At 45.5% G+C, this 16,011-nt stretch overlaps 1 protein-coding gene across 2 annotated transcripts; it reads right to left on the bottom strand.

Annotated features, from left to right (window-relative positions):
* Positions 1 to 6,044: 6,044 nt before the first annotated feature.
* On the bottom strand, positions 6,045 to 12,487 carry FAM241B (family with sequence similarity 241 member B). Of its 2 annotated transcripts, none has more exons than XM_074236311.1 (3): positions 12,415 to 12,487; positions 10,350 to 10,461; positions 6,045 to 7,691 (listed from the first exon to the last, which is right to left on the bottom strand). In XM_074236311.1, exons 2-3 carry the CDS (start codon positions 10,440 to 10,442, stop codon positions 7,422 to 7,424), a joined length of 363 nt encoding a protein of 120 aa, XP_074092412.1. In that variant the 5' UTR covers positions 10,443 to 10,461; positions 12,415 to 12,487; the 3' UTR covers positions 6,045 to 7,421. The 2 variants fall into 2 exon arrangements, with proteins under 2 accessions (XP_074092412.1, XP_074092413.1); XM_074236312.1 differs by lacking the exon at positions 12,415 to 12,487 and adding an exon at positions 11,481 to 11,604.
* Between the last annotated feature and the right edge of the window lie 3,524 nt (positions 12,488 to 16,011).

Below are 16,011 nucleotides of genomic sequence, written 5' to 3'. Positions count from 1 at the left end.
GCCACCCTGACCAGATACAAAAATGTGCTTAGAGATCCAAGGCTGAGCTAGGAGAACTGAAGAGACCTCTCAGCTGGCTCCCCCCAGGCAGCTAGTCATGAGAGAGAACAAGGTGCATGGTCCTCCCCAATCTTGCCCTTCAAGGTTTGGTAATGCCGCACACAGGATCACAGATGTAGAGATGGGAGGGACCTCATGGGCATTTTACAGATGAGGAAACTGAGGCTTATGAAGAAGACTGACTTGCCCAAACTCAGATGGATCGTGCATGAGACGGAGAGCATCCCTACCCACCGATCCCAAGGCCAATGACCTTTCCACTGGATCATAGGTACCTTTGACTTCCTTTTTAATCATCCTAAAATCTTTTCTCCCCATCAGCACCAGACCAACAGATCAAAAATGTCCCCTTCCCCCACGAACACACACACACACACACACACACTGCCCTCCCAAGCCCTTGCTCTCTCTCCCTCTCTGAACCCGCTGCTGCTCTTTTGGTTCCCCGGGGGGCCACCCAAAGGGAGGGTGACTGTAGCTCTCCCAGGTTTTGTCCTGCTGATAGATGGGCTCCGGGGCTTCCCTCTACAACCCCTTTCTGCAGCCCCCCCCCCAGGCACACACACGCTGAATGGTCTATTAGGGAGGCCCCTTTGTGATGTAATTGGATTTCTCCCCTTGTTAGTCTGCAATGAAAATGTCATCTGGGGGGGAGGGGAGGCGGGCACCCATTCAGCCTGAATGGAATTCAGCCGGTTCTTCGCGAGGCTGTGAAGCTATTCAGGACCCGGCAGTGGGCAGCTGCCTCGACCACAATGTCCTGTTGGCCCACTGTCCTCGCTGGGGGCTGTGGTCCTTCCTGAGCTTGCGTGGGGGAGGCTGGGTTCCAGTCCCTGGTCCCAGGTAGCCTTAAGTAAAGCTGGTCCCCCTCGGGGGGGGGGGGGGAGTAAAATGATGATATGGAAGGTCCCTCCCAGCTTGGACAGGCCACGTTCTGACCCAGCTCTCTCATTCTGTGATCTGCTCCCAGTGGGAGCTTTCATACACTTTCTGGGCTTATCTTCAGTTGCTCTGTTGCCATAATAATTCTTTATGGTCGTTTCTTTGTGTTGTTATTTATTTTTGCTTTTTTTAAAAAAAAAAATGTAGGTTTGTTCCTTCTTTGAGCTTATTTCCATTGCTACTTTCCTAGGTCTGGCTGGGAGCAGGCCATCTTTCAGTGCCCCCAAAATGGTGTGATGGAGGGCAGGGAGGTCTGTTCCCTCCTCTCCTGATGCAAGCTCTCGGAGTTTCTGGTTGGAAGTTGGAGCAAGCTGCCATCTGACTCAGCCACTATTGATCCCCTGGAAAGCTCTAAGAGGGACTGAACGGCCAGCTCCCCTTTGGTAGGAGAAGCTGGAGAATGGGAGTCACCCACATAGCTACAGTACGAGTCCTAAAGCTGATTCCTTGCTCAGTCACAATTAGAGCCAAGGTTCACGACCACCCTTCTCCATCCTAGATCTGTGACTGAATACTGGGTGGTGGCCAACACAACTGCTAGATGGCACCTATTCCCTAACCCTATGCTTTCTCAGGGAATTCCCTGAGATTTCTGGTGGCTTCAGTCCTTGAGTGGGCACTGGAGTGCTCCCTGTGGCCATGGTGGACATTGTGACTTCTTGGCTTTCTCAATAAGATTCCAGTCTGGAATCCAACCCAATCCAAGCGTTCCCTAGACCTTTGGCAAGGAGTTGCCAAAGGAAAACTTGATTCTAATACTTCCTCTCATCCACCATATTAGCCCATATACATTCAGTGCGCTAAAATGGTGCTATCTAAGAAGATAGAATGATAAAGATAAACCCAAAAGGGCATAGATAGAGCAGGGATCCAGATCCTTAGAGGAAATGCCCACATCCAAGAGAACCCAGGCATGAAGAATCATTTCCCATGCTTGGTCCGAGAAGGCAATTGCAGAAGTATGAAAGAGGAAAGGGGAGGGGAAGGAAGGTTAGAGCCCAGTTGGTTTACAAAAAGACAGGTCTTTGGTGCCCTATAAGGTCAATATGAGCCAATGATGCCCAGAAGGAGAAGCAACAGTCTCACTGGACTTGGATGTGGAGAACTGTATTCAGCTCTAAGCACCCACTGCGTTTTAGGAAAGACATCCATAAGGTGCAGCCATTTAGGGAAGGGCCCAAGGATGGTGAGAAATGTTGAGCTCTTGTCAGTTGAAGGAACTGGCGATACCTGGTCTAGAGAAGGGAAGCCTTAGGAAGGACAAAAAAGCCGCCTTTAATTATCTGAATTATTTAGTGATTTGGAAAAAATCATGAGGAAGAGGGATTATTCTTATTTTTTCACCAAAAGGCCGATCTAGGAGAAATGAGAAATGGAAACAAGATACATTCTACTCGATATCCAAAAAAATTCCCGCAAGCTATCCAAAAACTAACTCGATTGCCTTGTGAGGCAGAGTTTCCCAATATGGAAGGTGTTCAGTTTGGGGGAGAGTTCATAAAAGGGATTCCTGCTCAAGCCTCGGTTAACTTAAATGCCTCTGGAGACCCTTGAGTTTCTTTGTGCATGTTGAATTCCAAGTATTTTTTCCTAGGCAGCTAGGTGGGGCGAAGGATGAGAGCACTGGGCATGGGATCGGGAAGATCCAAGTTCAAATCTTACCTCACTTATAGAATAACCCTAGATAAGTCATTTAACCTGCCTCAGTTTTCTCATCTGTAAAATGACAATAATAATAGCACCTATCTCACAGGGTGTCAAATGAGATAATGTATGTTATATTATGTACATTAAAGCATTATTTTAATGTAAGGTATACCTAATAGAAATGAACAGTTTCACATATAATCTTTTTCTCTTTTCTCTGTATATGGAAAGGCTCATTGTATTTGGTTAAATTCAAAACCAAAGATTCAACGTGTGAGAGTAAGGATGAGCATAGCCAAGACATGGAAGAACGGAAACAATGGCCAGTTGGTTGGTTTATGAGATCATAAATTTAGAACTAGAAAGCACCTCAGAGGTTGACAAGTGCAAAAGAAGATAAGGGTCCATCTGGGTCAAGTTACCCAAGGTCACCAACTATTCCAGGATTTGAACCCAGTTCCTCTGACTCCAAACCCAACACTTTTTCATTCTATTTCACTACCTCCAAAAAGAGTTCAAGAAGGACTCACTGTGGACAGTAGGGCTGGACTAGTGGCCATCACAGTGAGTGCCTCAGCCTTCTCAATGAAATGCATTCTTATTTCAAAGGAATTAACTCCCCCACTCAGAGCAAAGAGGTGGAGGACTACTAGAAGATTATGGTGCATGTATCCGCAGATTAGTCACTGCAGGCACTGTTTTTGCTTAATTCTTTCTCTTTGTCATATTAGAAAATTTCATGAAAATGATGCAAAAACCCAAAGACATCATTAAAATGTATATTTTTTAAAGAAATCTGCCTAACCATTCACCCCAGAAAAACAAAATGGATGAAGAAAATATTTTCAAATGCAATAGGTGGCCAGGTACAAGAGATAAGGGGTATTAAGAAACTCCTGTCAAAACAGGGTTCCCTCTACTGTCTCAAATTCTACCTTAATGGTTCATTCCTCTGAGTTAAACATTGTCCTCTCACCAAGACCTCTTTTAAAATGTAAACCTGTCATGAGAAGGCAACAAGTTGCCATACAAGATAATTCAGTATCATTTGTTTATTAACCTCTCAAGCAAACTTTTTTTGCAAGGTAGTGGGGTTAAGTGACTTGCCCAAGGTCATACAGCCAGGTAATTAGTGTCTGAACTCAGATTTGAACTCATGTTCTCTTGATTCCAAGGCTGGTGCTCTATCTTCTGTGTTACCTAGCTGCCCCTTCCAGCAAGCATTTATTAAGTACCTGTTGTATACGAGGTCCTGTGTTAAACTCTGGGGATATAAAGAAAGGGGAAAAAAATGGAACCTTGCTCTCTAATGGTGGAGACAGAATACAAACAACTCTGTACAAACAAGACAGATACAGGATAAATGAAAGCTAATCTGGGTGAGAGGGAAGGCACTTGTAGAAGATGGCATCTGGGCCGAGTCTAGGGCACTAAGAGGCAGGATGAGGTGGCATGGGAGATAGCCTGTGCAGGAGATGGAATATCCTAGCCAACAAATAGCAAAGTGACCAGTGTCACTGAAAATTGAAGGAACTGGTGATACCAGAGTAGGGAAGGGGAAAGGACCTGTGATGACTGACTACCTGCAGAGGGATTTACAAACATGCTCTCACTTGTAAATGAAAGAAGACTGGAGAACTAGGAAGAGGTGGATCAGGTACTATGGGACCCCCTTTATAAGAGGATTAGAGTAAACAATCCAAGGACTATTGCTAAAGTAGAATTCCCAGTCCCCTGGAAAGTTCCCACTCCCCTCCCATAGGGACTTCCTTTCCCCCTTAGGAACTGAGACTCTTTTCTGGTAGGAGACAGAGTGACCTAGTGGAGAGAGCCTGGACTTGGTGTGTCACAGGAGGTGGACTTGATCTAGATGTGATGCTAGCTGACAGACCTTAGGCAGAATCAATGAAACTCTTTGGGCTTTAGCTTCCTTCAAAAGTCTGACCACAACCCTCCCCTATCCCCACTTCAGTGGCTCCCAAATTCCCCTGGGGCTCAAGTATAAATACCTCTGTTTGACATGTCAAGCCTTTCTCAATCTGGCCCCTTTCTAGTTTGGGGCAGCTAGGTAGAACAGTGGGATAGAGGCTAAGGGTCTGGAGTAAAAAAGACCTAAATTCAATAAGAACCCTAGACACTTGGAAGCTGTGTGATCCTGGACAAGTCACTTAACCATGTTTGCCTCATTTTCCTCATCTGTAAACTGAGCTGGAGGATGGAATGGCAAACCACTGCACTATCTCTGCCAAGAAAAGCTCAAATGGGGTCATAGAGAGTCTGAAATGCATGAACAACAAAGATTGCTTTCCTTTTGCTATTGAATTACTTGTGGTACACAGTGGGTGTTTTAATAAGTGCTTCTGGTTGGATTTCCTTCTCTCTGAAATTTGTAGACGAGAATTAGTAAGGTCCTTTCCAGACCTGTCTTTCAATAACAATTCAGGTTGGGATTCTTTCCTTAGCAGTGACAGCTGAGAAAATCATTTTCTATCACTGATCAAAGCATTTAACCATGGTGGTGGATCTATTCCCTGCCCTCCACCTGTCTTCCCAGATACTAAATGGGATTCATTCCTCCTACAGAGGGAGAAGAGGCTAAGCTCATAGAGGGGTAGATTCTTTGCCATGACATTCAGGTGATGCTCTCTATCCAAGGATGGTCTGTGAGAAAAATCTCCAGCCTCAGAGTCCCATTTGGGTTCAGATTCCAGCTCATTCACTAGCTGTGTGGGCAAGTCACTCAATTCTTGAGTTTTTTTCTTTCTCTGTTAAAAAAAAAGACTCCATTCAGAGTCTCCCTAAGGTCATTTCCAGCTCAAACTCTGGCAATCCCATTATCCATTCTATAAAGGTCAATCCTTCAGCCAATGAGGAGTCTGAAAGCAGGAGGTTGGGGTAGGGCAGCCAGGGGTTACCAACCCCAAGTCAATCAAGGTTAATGACTCACTTGGAGGAGAAGGGGGCCAAAGCCCAGCGCAACCAGGCTGCAAATCCAAACTGACTTGGAAATGTAGCCACTTAGGAGGATTAGTCAAGGGATTAACAGAACCCCCCCCCAAAGCAAGCCCACCCTGGAAGACCCTGACCTTGCTGGGCAAATCTGGGATCGTGATCCACTCCATCCAAGAAAGGAACAATCCCAGGGGACCACCACTGGGATGAAGTGGGTGTGGATCTGGATGTGGTGTCTGCCAGAGATATGTAGAAAAATAAATTCCCACCCCCATTTCCTCCTTCCAAACCTAACCCAAGTTTTGTTCCCACCAGACTAGGTGCCCTCCAGCCTTCTAATTCAAGGTCAGGTCCACCAGAGTTTATAGTCTGGGTCCCACTTTGAGGTTTAACTTCATTCACCATCAGATTTCTGATGACCTACTCTCTTTTGCTTTGGGGACACTTCAGAGATGTGAGTCTTGGCAGACCAGATAGGGCCTCATCCAGTCCCACCTCCCTCATTTTACAGGGGCAGGGAAGCTCTATCAGGAGTCTGCCCCATAGTCAAGATATCCTCCCAGCCTACAAATAAGACACAGCAGAGACTGGACTTGAGAAAGGGGTCATGTTCTGACAGAGAGCTCCCCCAGCATCCTGGGAATATCAGGGATCCATCTCAGTAGCTGGGGTCCCCCAAGATCTACCCCTCCCATATCAGGTCCAGACTTCCCATCCCAGGGCTGTAGTTGGGTAGAAACCCCTGGTCACGAAACTCACCCCCCCCCAAAAAAGGGTTGGTGTTATATCCACTCACACACACACTGGTACCAGAGCTGATTGGTCTCTAAGACCTGGCCTGTCCAGCGAAAACTCTTCTAAACCTGCCTCTGTCTCCCCCCCCCCTCAGAAAAAATCTTAGAAAAAAGCCTTTAAAGAGGGTGTGGTTTGGTCCCAAGGCAGTGACTGGCACCTCCAGTGTATGCCTCCCACCCTGCTTCCCCTCCTCACAAAACACAGATGGGACCCTTCCACTCCTATCTAGATTTCATTCTGTCTGTACACTAGGCCTAGCCAGAGTTTTCAGGATAAGATCCCTGAAATTAAAAAAAAAAGCCTTCTCCCTTTCAGATTCAAAGAGAATTAAAAAGACCTATAGCTCAGCATCTGAGAGGGGAGGATAAAATATTCTAGGAATCAGCCATCCCCTCTAGCCCGTCCTCATTGCCAGCCTCAGGAAGCAGGCCCCCTTTCCTCCAAACCTGCTCAACCAACAAAATCATGTTCAAAAACTTTGACTTTTGGGGGGTGAACTTGTTCTGCATCCAAGGTTTAGCATTAGTAACTGGACTCTGGTAAGGAACTGGGTCTCCTTCTTGGACCTGCTGGAGATAGAGGGGGAAAAGGGAAAATCCCCTGGGACTAGAAAGATTTGACAAGAAGGGCCTGGAGGACCCAGCTCCCAACCTCCATCCCTGGGAGGCTCCACCAAGTCCAATGGAGAAACTAGGAGAATTGTGGGGTCTCCCCTAACATGATCTTCTAGCTGCAAGGACAAAAATACACAAATAAGGATGGGGTCTGCAGAAGCTGAACGTTTCCTGGGACAGAAGTCCCATTTATGACAGGTCTTCTTCTGACAGATGCCAAGCAGAGCTAGGAGACAGCAGTGGATACTTGCTTGTTTTCTTAGGACCCTTCTCAAAAGGGAAGGGGTCTTCAGTGGAAGGGCCCAAACCTCACCCCCAACTAGTCACCCCCAATCACATACACACAGACAAGCACACACTCACAAACACCTCTCCCAGGAGCTCTCCCTTCCTTCCCTTCCCTTCCCAGGGTCACCGAAGGCTCAACTGGGACACCATATAGACAAGGCCCACCAGCAGCAGCCCCCGAACTCCCAGCATCATGACTAAGAACAGAAGAAGGATGGACATCACAGGCTCCACCACCTGGTCCCCCAGGTGCCACAGGGGGAAGCCCAAGTTCACCAGCTGCTGGTTGATGTCAGAGAATGGGGAGCGATGGGCACCTGGCCTGGGCCCCAGGTGATGGATATTTGGAGCAGGACCCCCATGAGCTTGGCCTTCTCCTCTGGTGAAAAAGTTCTGCAAAGAAATGGAAAAAAATATGGTGGGAATAGACAGGACAATAGGTATAGAGTGAGAAGACCTAAGAGACTGATTGTGTGCAATTTTGGCTAAATCACTAAACCTCTATGGGCCTCAGTCTCCTCATCTTGTCAAATGACATCTGAGGTCCCTTCAAGAGAATTCCAAGGCATCTGGTGGAATCTTGAGCAACAAAAAGAAGTGAGGCACCAAGGAAAACATACTTCCTATTATCAGTATTTATCCAAAACAACTGATTGGACAAAGACAACTATTCTGGGCAGAGCAATGCCAACTCTGCCCTCCCCCTTCAGCGACCCTAGGTCAGTGCTCAGAATCCCAGGTAAATCATAAGTATCTTAAAATAAATCCTAAGATCATAGATTTAGAACCAATAGAAATTTCAATGAGTAGTCATAATGACACTTATGCAATAGTAAAAAAAAAAAAAAACATTTTACGCTAAAAACATTTAGACACTAAAAGACCATAGAAATGGTCCTTGGACAAAGCACCATGGGAACTCCATCAAACAAGGAGAGAAATGAAGGCAGCTAGGTGGAACCCTAGAAAGAGCAGTGACCGGAAGCAGGCAGACCTGACTTTGAATCCCACTTTATTCTTCCTAGCTGTATGACCCTGGGCAAGTCCCTTAAATCCTGCCAGCTTCAGTGTCCTCATTTGCAAGATGAAGGCAATAAGAGCCCCTCCCTCCCAGGGCTGTGGTGAAGATGAAAAGGGATCATATACGTAAGGCACTTTGCAAACCTTAAAGTGCTATAGAAATGTGAGTATTCTTAGCATTAAGACAAAGAGAAGAGCTGAAACACTTTATGTATTTTTTAAAAATGATCTCACTTGAAGCCTGCAACTACCTTGCAATGAAGTATTATCTCCATTTTACAGATGGGGTAAATAAGGCTTCTCGAGATTAAGTGACTTGCCCAGCAGCTCTCAGGCAGAATTAGAATCCAGATCTTCCTGACTCCGTGTCCAGCAATGTTCCCACTGTACCAAACACAGGTACAGAAAGGGGCAGCATCTTGTCCAATATTACACATTGAGCAGCCAGAGAAGGGTTGAAATGCAAGTTTCCAGTATCCTACAGTGTCTCTGGGGAACATCTCTTTTCCTCATCTTCCTCAGAAAAGCTAGAACAGGGTTGGGTCCTCAGGAGGTGTTTTATGAAGTTCTCCAAAAAGGGAAAGAGACAGATTCAAGCTGGGAAAGAAAAGCTGCATCTGATCCCATTCCAAAGCCAGACAAAAACAAATGTGCTTTGTACAAATGGTGCTGATCTATCTGGCCTCCTTTAAAAGCAGGACATATGCATCATTTTACAGTTACTGGCTAAAACCTTCTGTTTCTCCCCTGGTTTCACCACTCCCCCCCCCCTCCAATTTCATTCTGCTTTAATTAAAAAAAATCCTCATTTAAATATAATTCTAGACCTTTAATGTCTGTCTGGAGAACTCCTCTTGCATTCCACAGAGGTAGATCAGTAACTTCTCTATAACTTGGAGTCTAAGAGAAGGGCACTAAAAAGGAAAATGACTTGTCCAGGGTTCAATGACTGGGATGTACCCCAAACAGATCTTTCTGATGTCGAGTCAGTCCTCTATGATGCCATGCTATCTCAAAGGGACATCATGGGGAAGTCTGCTAGATAAGGAGAGTTCCCAGTCACATTTGACTGGCCCAGAATTCAACATTATTAAATATTTCAGTTGACCTTCAAACTTAAGTCCAAGGGCAGCTCAGTGATGAAGTGGATGGAGCACTGGTCTTGGAATCAAAAGGATGGGAGTTCAAATTCAGCCTCAGACACATGATACTCACTAGTTGTGTGACCTTGGGCAAGTCACTTCACCCTGATTGCCTCACGTCCATGGCCATCTCCAGTCGTTCTGATTCCTATCTGGCCATGGGACCCAGATGGCTCTTGGAGGAGAAAGTGAGGCTGATGACTTAGCACATCTCCCCTCACTCAAATCCAATTCATTTGCTTGTCATGGCATCACCTCCCTGATGTCATGGTCTTCTTTGAGAACGAAGGACAAACACATCAATCTCAGGTCTATAGAAGTCCAAGAAACCATAACTTATGAAGTAGTTCTCCAGCCTGGGAGTCAGGTCATGGAGTCAGCAAGGTGTAGTAGTGGAAAGATTCCTGGGTTTGAACCCAGGCTTTAATTGTTCTTTTATCAGATGATCCGGGGCATGTTCCTCTGTCCCTATGAGTGTGGGCACTTATCTGTCAAATGGGGGTGATAGTCACACTACGTACTTCCCAAGGTTGTGCTAGAAAAAGAGCTTGTAAAATTATCCTTACAGCAGCTCACATTAATATAGCCCTGGATGATCTGCAAGATATCTAATATAAATTTGAGCCTGATAACAACCCTATGGCCAATATACACATTTTACATAAAGGAGAAGTGATTTACAGTTTGTACTTAGAGTGTGTTTGAAAAAGAATGTAAATCCAGACCTTGATTCCAAATTCACCCTTCTATTATGTAGAGATATAGCTATATAAAACTTAGAAATGAGAGGAATTTCCAACTGGCATGTATATGGTACAAATTCTAGAATTTGCAAGGAAAACTTAACTGGGAAAAGCTCAGAGAAGGCCCAGGAGTTCCTGCCCCATACCTGGCGAGATGTAATATTCCGAAAGGTGGTGCTGGCCCTGGCTCGAGGGTCATCATCTTGTACGATATCCCCATTGGCTAAGATCCTCACCATCTTCAGTGACTGGTGGGACCTGCAACAACAAAATAGCCCATGAAGGTTTATAAGAGTTCTCACTGTGTCCCTGTGAGGTAGATGTGCTGTGCTTCTTGTCCCCATTTTACCGAGGGAAAATGGAGACTTTGCAAACAAAAATTAAGTATTTTGGTTGATCTGCAAATCCCAGAGCCAGAGAGAGAGAGAGAGAGAGAGAGAGAGAGAGAGAGAGAGAGAGAGAGAGAGAGATGAACAGAGGCAAGAGAGAGAGAAAGAGATGGGACAGAGGCGAGAGAGAGAGAGAGAGAGAGAGAGAGAGAGAGAGAGATGGATGGACAGAGGCGAGAGAGAGAGAGAGATGAATAGATAGAGGCCAGAGGGAGATATGGATAGATGGATAGAGGCCAGAGAGAGAGAGATGGATGGATAGAGGCCAGAGAGAGAGATGGATGGATAGAGGCCAGAGAGAGAGATGGATGGATAGAGGCCAGAGATTGATGGATGGGTGGATGATCATAGATGAATGAATGTTAGATAGCTGGATGGAGGATAGATAGATAGATAGATAGATAGATAGATAGATAGATAGATAGATAGATAGATGATAGATATATATATAGATGGCTGGATGAATGGATAGATGGATGATAGATTGATAGATGGATGGATGGATGATAGATCTTATATTTGTGTGTGTATATGTGTATAACCTAACCCAAGAAGGGGAAGGAGGAAACAGCAAGGCTTAGGTAACTAGAAAATTCCAGTCTGGAAACAGGTACATCAGGAATGGGATAAAATGGTCTCTATATCCATTCTAGGTACTAATCAGGATGCCTTCCATCTAGCTGGGAGCCAGAAATTCTAGCTACACTTCCAGCTTCACTGTTGCCTCAGTTTCACTATCTGAAAAATGGGAAAGCCACCACTAGATCTGCTAAACAGATAATGGCACATGAATTTGATGATCTATAGCCAAAAGGAAGACATGAAATTTTTAGAAGTACAAAAGACCATTAAGAGACAGAAGAATGAGGAAAGCAGAGCATGAAGTACCATATATACCAGGACTACAATAGCTGAGTGAAGTCAACCCAGAAAAGCAGCAAAACCATTTCAATGGTCCGTGTCAGCACCCCATTTGCAGAACTAAGGGACACTGCCTGCATTTTTGTTACCATCAAGAGACTACCTTCAGGGAATATGGTTTGTAAGAGGGAGGGGCAGCATAGGCCATGAAGCCTGGTCAGTTGTCAGAGATAGAGAGGCAACAAAACACCTAGCCTTAATGTACTTTCACATTTTTGCTGTCTCATCCTGGGTTCAAGCTGCCACTGGGTGACTTCAGAAAGGCCTTAGACGTCTCTGGGCCTCAAAAGCATCACAAACGAAGGGTTTCATTTTCAAAGTCCCTGCTAAGGCCTCAAGCTCAACCCAGGGACTTGTTAAGCGTCCCCCAGAGAACGCGGATAAGCAAAGGGGTGGGGTAGGACTGTAGGAATTCCCCAGGAGATCCCGGTAGAGATGTGGTCACTAGACAGGTGAGGCCGGAATGGGGCCATTAGTACTCATTTAGGGGACGGCGTGGGGGGGGGGGGGGGGAGGACAAGAGAAAGAGCAGACAGCGTCCAGTCTCTAAGAGAGGCTTGAAACGCAGACCCTGGCTGGAGGTCTCGGGACCCCATGTACTGGCACCCTAGACTTTGAGAGGACCTCCTGGTCCCTCCTTTGACAGATGAGGAAATTGAGGTCCCGGAAGGGAGAGGGCCCGGCCCAAGGTCAGCCAGGTGCTGTGGCTCCTGTGAGGGGTCCAGGGCCCCTGCCTCCGAGGCTCTGTGCGGGACCCCAGCCCCCCGCGGGCCGGCCTCCTCCCGCAGCCCCCCGCGGGTGGGAAGGCTGGCGATCGGGGGGCAGAGGCGGGCAGCCGCTGCCCCCCAGCCCCCCGCTTTCTCCAGGTGGGCGGGCGGGGCCCCCCGGCCTCCCTGCCTACCTGCGGGGCTGCGGCTCCGGCGCGGGCGCTGTCCACCGGCGGCCGGCTGATCCCGGGCTGGTCCCGGGCTGAGGGGCGGCTGCTGGCACTGCGGCCCCACCTCCCACTTCCTCCAGCCTGGCATGACAGGAAGCGCCAGAGAGAAGACGCCCGAGCTCAGCATTCCCCTCTTAAGGCCCCTGGGAGAAACTGCAGCTGCCCGGGCTCGGCACTCAGGTGAGCCTCACCTGCGCCGGGCAGCCTTCCTCCAGCCCCCGGGCGCCGGGCCGGGCCGGCTGCGCCACAGGGACCGGCCGCAGCCTGCCTCAGCTCCCTGCCCTGCTCCTTCCCGGCTGCGGGCTCGGGCCATCGATCGGCCCTCTCTGGCCTCAGAACGAGGGGTTCGGCTGACCTCGTCCAAGGTTCTGTGCGTCTCTGAAGCCTACAGACCCCTTCAGATGCCTCCAGCCACCAGTCCACCGCTTTCCTCCTCTGCAGTCCTATGCAGAGCATCAAAAAAGCAAAACAAGCAAAGCACCCCAAACCCCCAACCATTATATACCCATTGCACCCATTAGCATGGGATAAGAGAACTTGCTTTTTAATAGATTGATAATTGGATTTCAAAATAATTAGTTTCTTTTATAATCCTATGTAGTTCATTTTATACATTTAAAACTATTCTGAAGAGAGCAAAAACTTTACCAAACCAGCAAAAAAAGGAAGGAAGGGAGGGAGGGAGGGAGGGAGGGAGGAAGGAAGGAAGGAAGGAAGGAAGGAAGGAAGGAAGGAAGGAAGGAAGGAAGGAAGGAAGGAAGGAAGGAAGGAAGGAAGGAAGGGAGGGAGGGAGGGAGAAGGAAGGAAGGGAGGGAGGGAGGGAGGGAGGGGGGGAGGGAGGGGGGGAGGGAGGGAGGAAAGAAAAAGAAAGAACCCTGGATCTAATTAATAGAACCTCTAGCTTACTCTCAGCTGCCTGACAACTAATCAAGCAATCCATCAATCAATCAAGAAATCTCTAGTGAGCAGCTGGGTGCCAGACACTGCAGACCTGAAGTTTTGCTATTCAATTCAATTCAAAAGACATCAATTCAGTGTGCAGAATTCTAGTCTAAACAATGGAAAAGATCAGGGTTTAGATAAGATCAAGTTCTTGCTTTTGAGGACATTAAGCGGGAAAGGGACTGAAGTGGGGGAAAACATAAAACTCCTAATACACAATATTCTGACAGAAGAAAAGAGATGCTTGAAATGGAGACCCTGGCTGGAGGGTAAAATATTTTGTAAAATATTTTGCCCCCCACCAAAAACCTAAAAAAAAATATTTTGCTGTATGAGAGCCAACAATTAAAAGGACATCACTGACTTGGATGATCAGGAGAGACTTCCCGGAGGAGGTAGCATTTGATTTGGATTTTAAAGCCAGAAATGTGATCCTTGAGGAGCAGTTGTACAAAATATTTTGTATGGTGGTTGTTATTTTTTTTAAACAAATGAATGGAATGGAGTGTTGGACTTTGAGAAATGACAGAAACATACAGAGAATGTGGGAATATTATATAAAACAATGCAAAGCTAAGAGAGTAGACAGAAATCCATATAGAACAATTTGGTCACTTGTTAAAATTAATTGCACTGTTGTTGGGTGTTGGCTTTTTGTTCCAATAAACAGTAAACCCTTCACTTGGAGGTGGGGGAGGTCTATGGGTGTGGAAATAATACAGAGTCAGACTGATGTGAAAATGTTGATCTATTTTAAATAACATTTATTTTCTATTTTTAATCCTAATTGAAAGGAATATCTTGCTGAGAAAGGTAATGAAATGAATGGAATGGATAATTTAAAAATGACATTCAGGGGGGTGGCTAGGTGGCAAAGTGGATAGAACACTGGCTCTGGAGTCAGGAGTACCTAAGTTCAAATCTGGCCTCAGACACTTAATAATTACCTAGCTGTGTGGCCTTGGGCAAGCCACTTAACCCCATTGCCTTGCAAAAAAAAAACTAAAAAAAAAGAAATATGTATAAAAATGACATTTATCTTTCTATGCAACCTTTCATATTTTAAAAGTATGAACTTAATACCACTCAACAAAAAAACAAACATTTAAGTACACCAGCAAAAATTTTAAAACCACCCCACCAAATGTACAAGGAAGAGTTAACCCTGCACCTTGGAATCTCTAATTCCTTTCAAGACTTAAAATCCTTTGTATTTCATTTTGTGCATTTAAAAATATTATTCTGAAAATACATTTACTTTTATAATCTTCCCTTAGTAATACCCCTCTTCCACCACTTCTTATTTATTCTATATAAATGTTTTCCCCTACCTATAAGCATGCTTCCCCTTCCCCAAATAAGTTACATGAGGACAGGTATTATCTCAGTTGTTATTTTTGTAGCCCCCATAGAAACATTTGCTTGGTGGTTGAATAAACGAAGCTGAGAGAAGGACCAGGAGGAGTGTGGCTTATCTGAAAATGTCAATAGACATTTATTAATCACCACCTATGTGCCAGACACTTTGTTGAATGTTGGGGATTCAAAAAGAGGCGAAAGATAAACTCTACTCTCAAGAAATTCCAATCAAACAGATCTGTACAGATAGAATACATATAAGAATAGGATAATCAACTGTGTGAAATATTCTGGAGAGACTGATCCTGAAACGTAAGAGCAGACCACTGATCTTAGCAATTAGCAAGTCTTTGGAGATGGCAGTTTGACAAAGGTGAGTGTTAACGGATCTTTGTTATTGTTGTGGTGATGATTCCTCAAAGAAGACCAATGACATCAGAAGGGTGATGTCTTGGCATTGCAAGAATTGGATTTGAGTGAATTAGGGTCATGCAAAGGTATCACTCTCTCCTCCCAAGTCACTGGGGTCCAGTGGCAAGACATGGATTAAGGTGATGGCCCCAGATGCAGTGGGAGACCTTGACCTTTCTAAGCTAAAGTATTTTCCAGGTCTTGGCTTGTCTAAGGTAACATTCATTCAAAAATCCCAGATTGCAAAGGGTTGAGGAAAGAATGGAGAGAGGAAGTAAAGGCAACTGTCCTTTGATTTAATTCAAGACATAGCTCCTGCCTTCCAGGAACTCAAAGTCTAGCTAAAGAGACAAGTCAAACACAGATAAGATAATACAAAGTCTTATATTCAAGGTGCCAACAGATGACCCAGGTATTCAAAAGAGGAGTTTCAGAGACCATCTTGTCCAACTCTCTCATTTTACAAAGGAGGAAACTGAGGCCTAAAGAGGCTCAGTAACTAGCACAAAGTCAAAAAGGCAGAAAATAGCAAAATTAAGATTACAACTTAGGTGTTTTGACCAAATAATAGCAACAGTAACTCAGTTTAAATTTTAATCCCCAACAATGATATTGTGAGGCAGGTAGCTATTGCAGATATATTCTCCCATTGAACAGATGAGGGTATTGAGGTTCAAAACCTAAGGTTACACAGTATCAGAGGCAGAATTTACATCCAGATCTTTGAACTACAAATCCAAGGATTTTCCATTACAAAAAAATAGAAAGCAGTAAAGAAATCTGATGATCTACTTGTCTCCCCAATCAGTCGCTTCATCAAAAACACCAAATCTCCCAAAACTTCTTTTC

This window comes from Macrotis lagotis, chromosome 4 (assembly GCF_037893015.1).
Source record: "Macrotis lagotis isolate mMagLag1 chromosome 4, bilby.v1.9.chrom.fasta, whole genome shotgun sequence".
NCBI classification, from domain to species: domain Eukaryota; kingdom Metazoa; phylum Chordata; class Mammalia; order Peramelemorphia; family Peramelidae; genus Macrotis; species Macrotis lagotis.
This window is presented reverse-complemented; position numbering and strand designations above follow the sequence as displayed.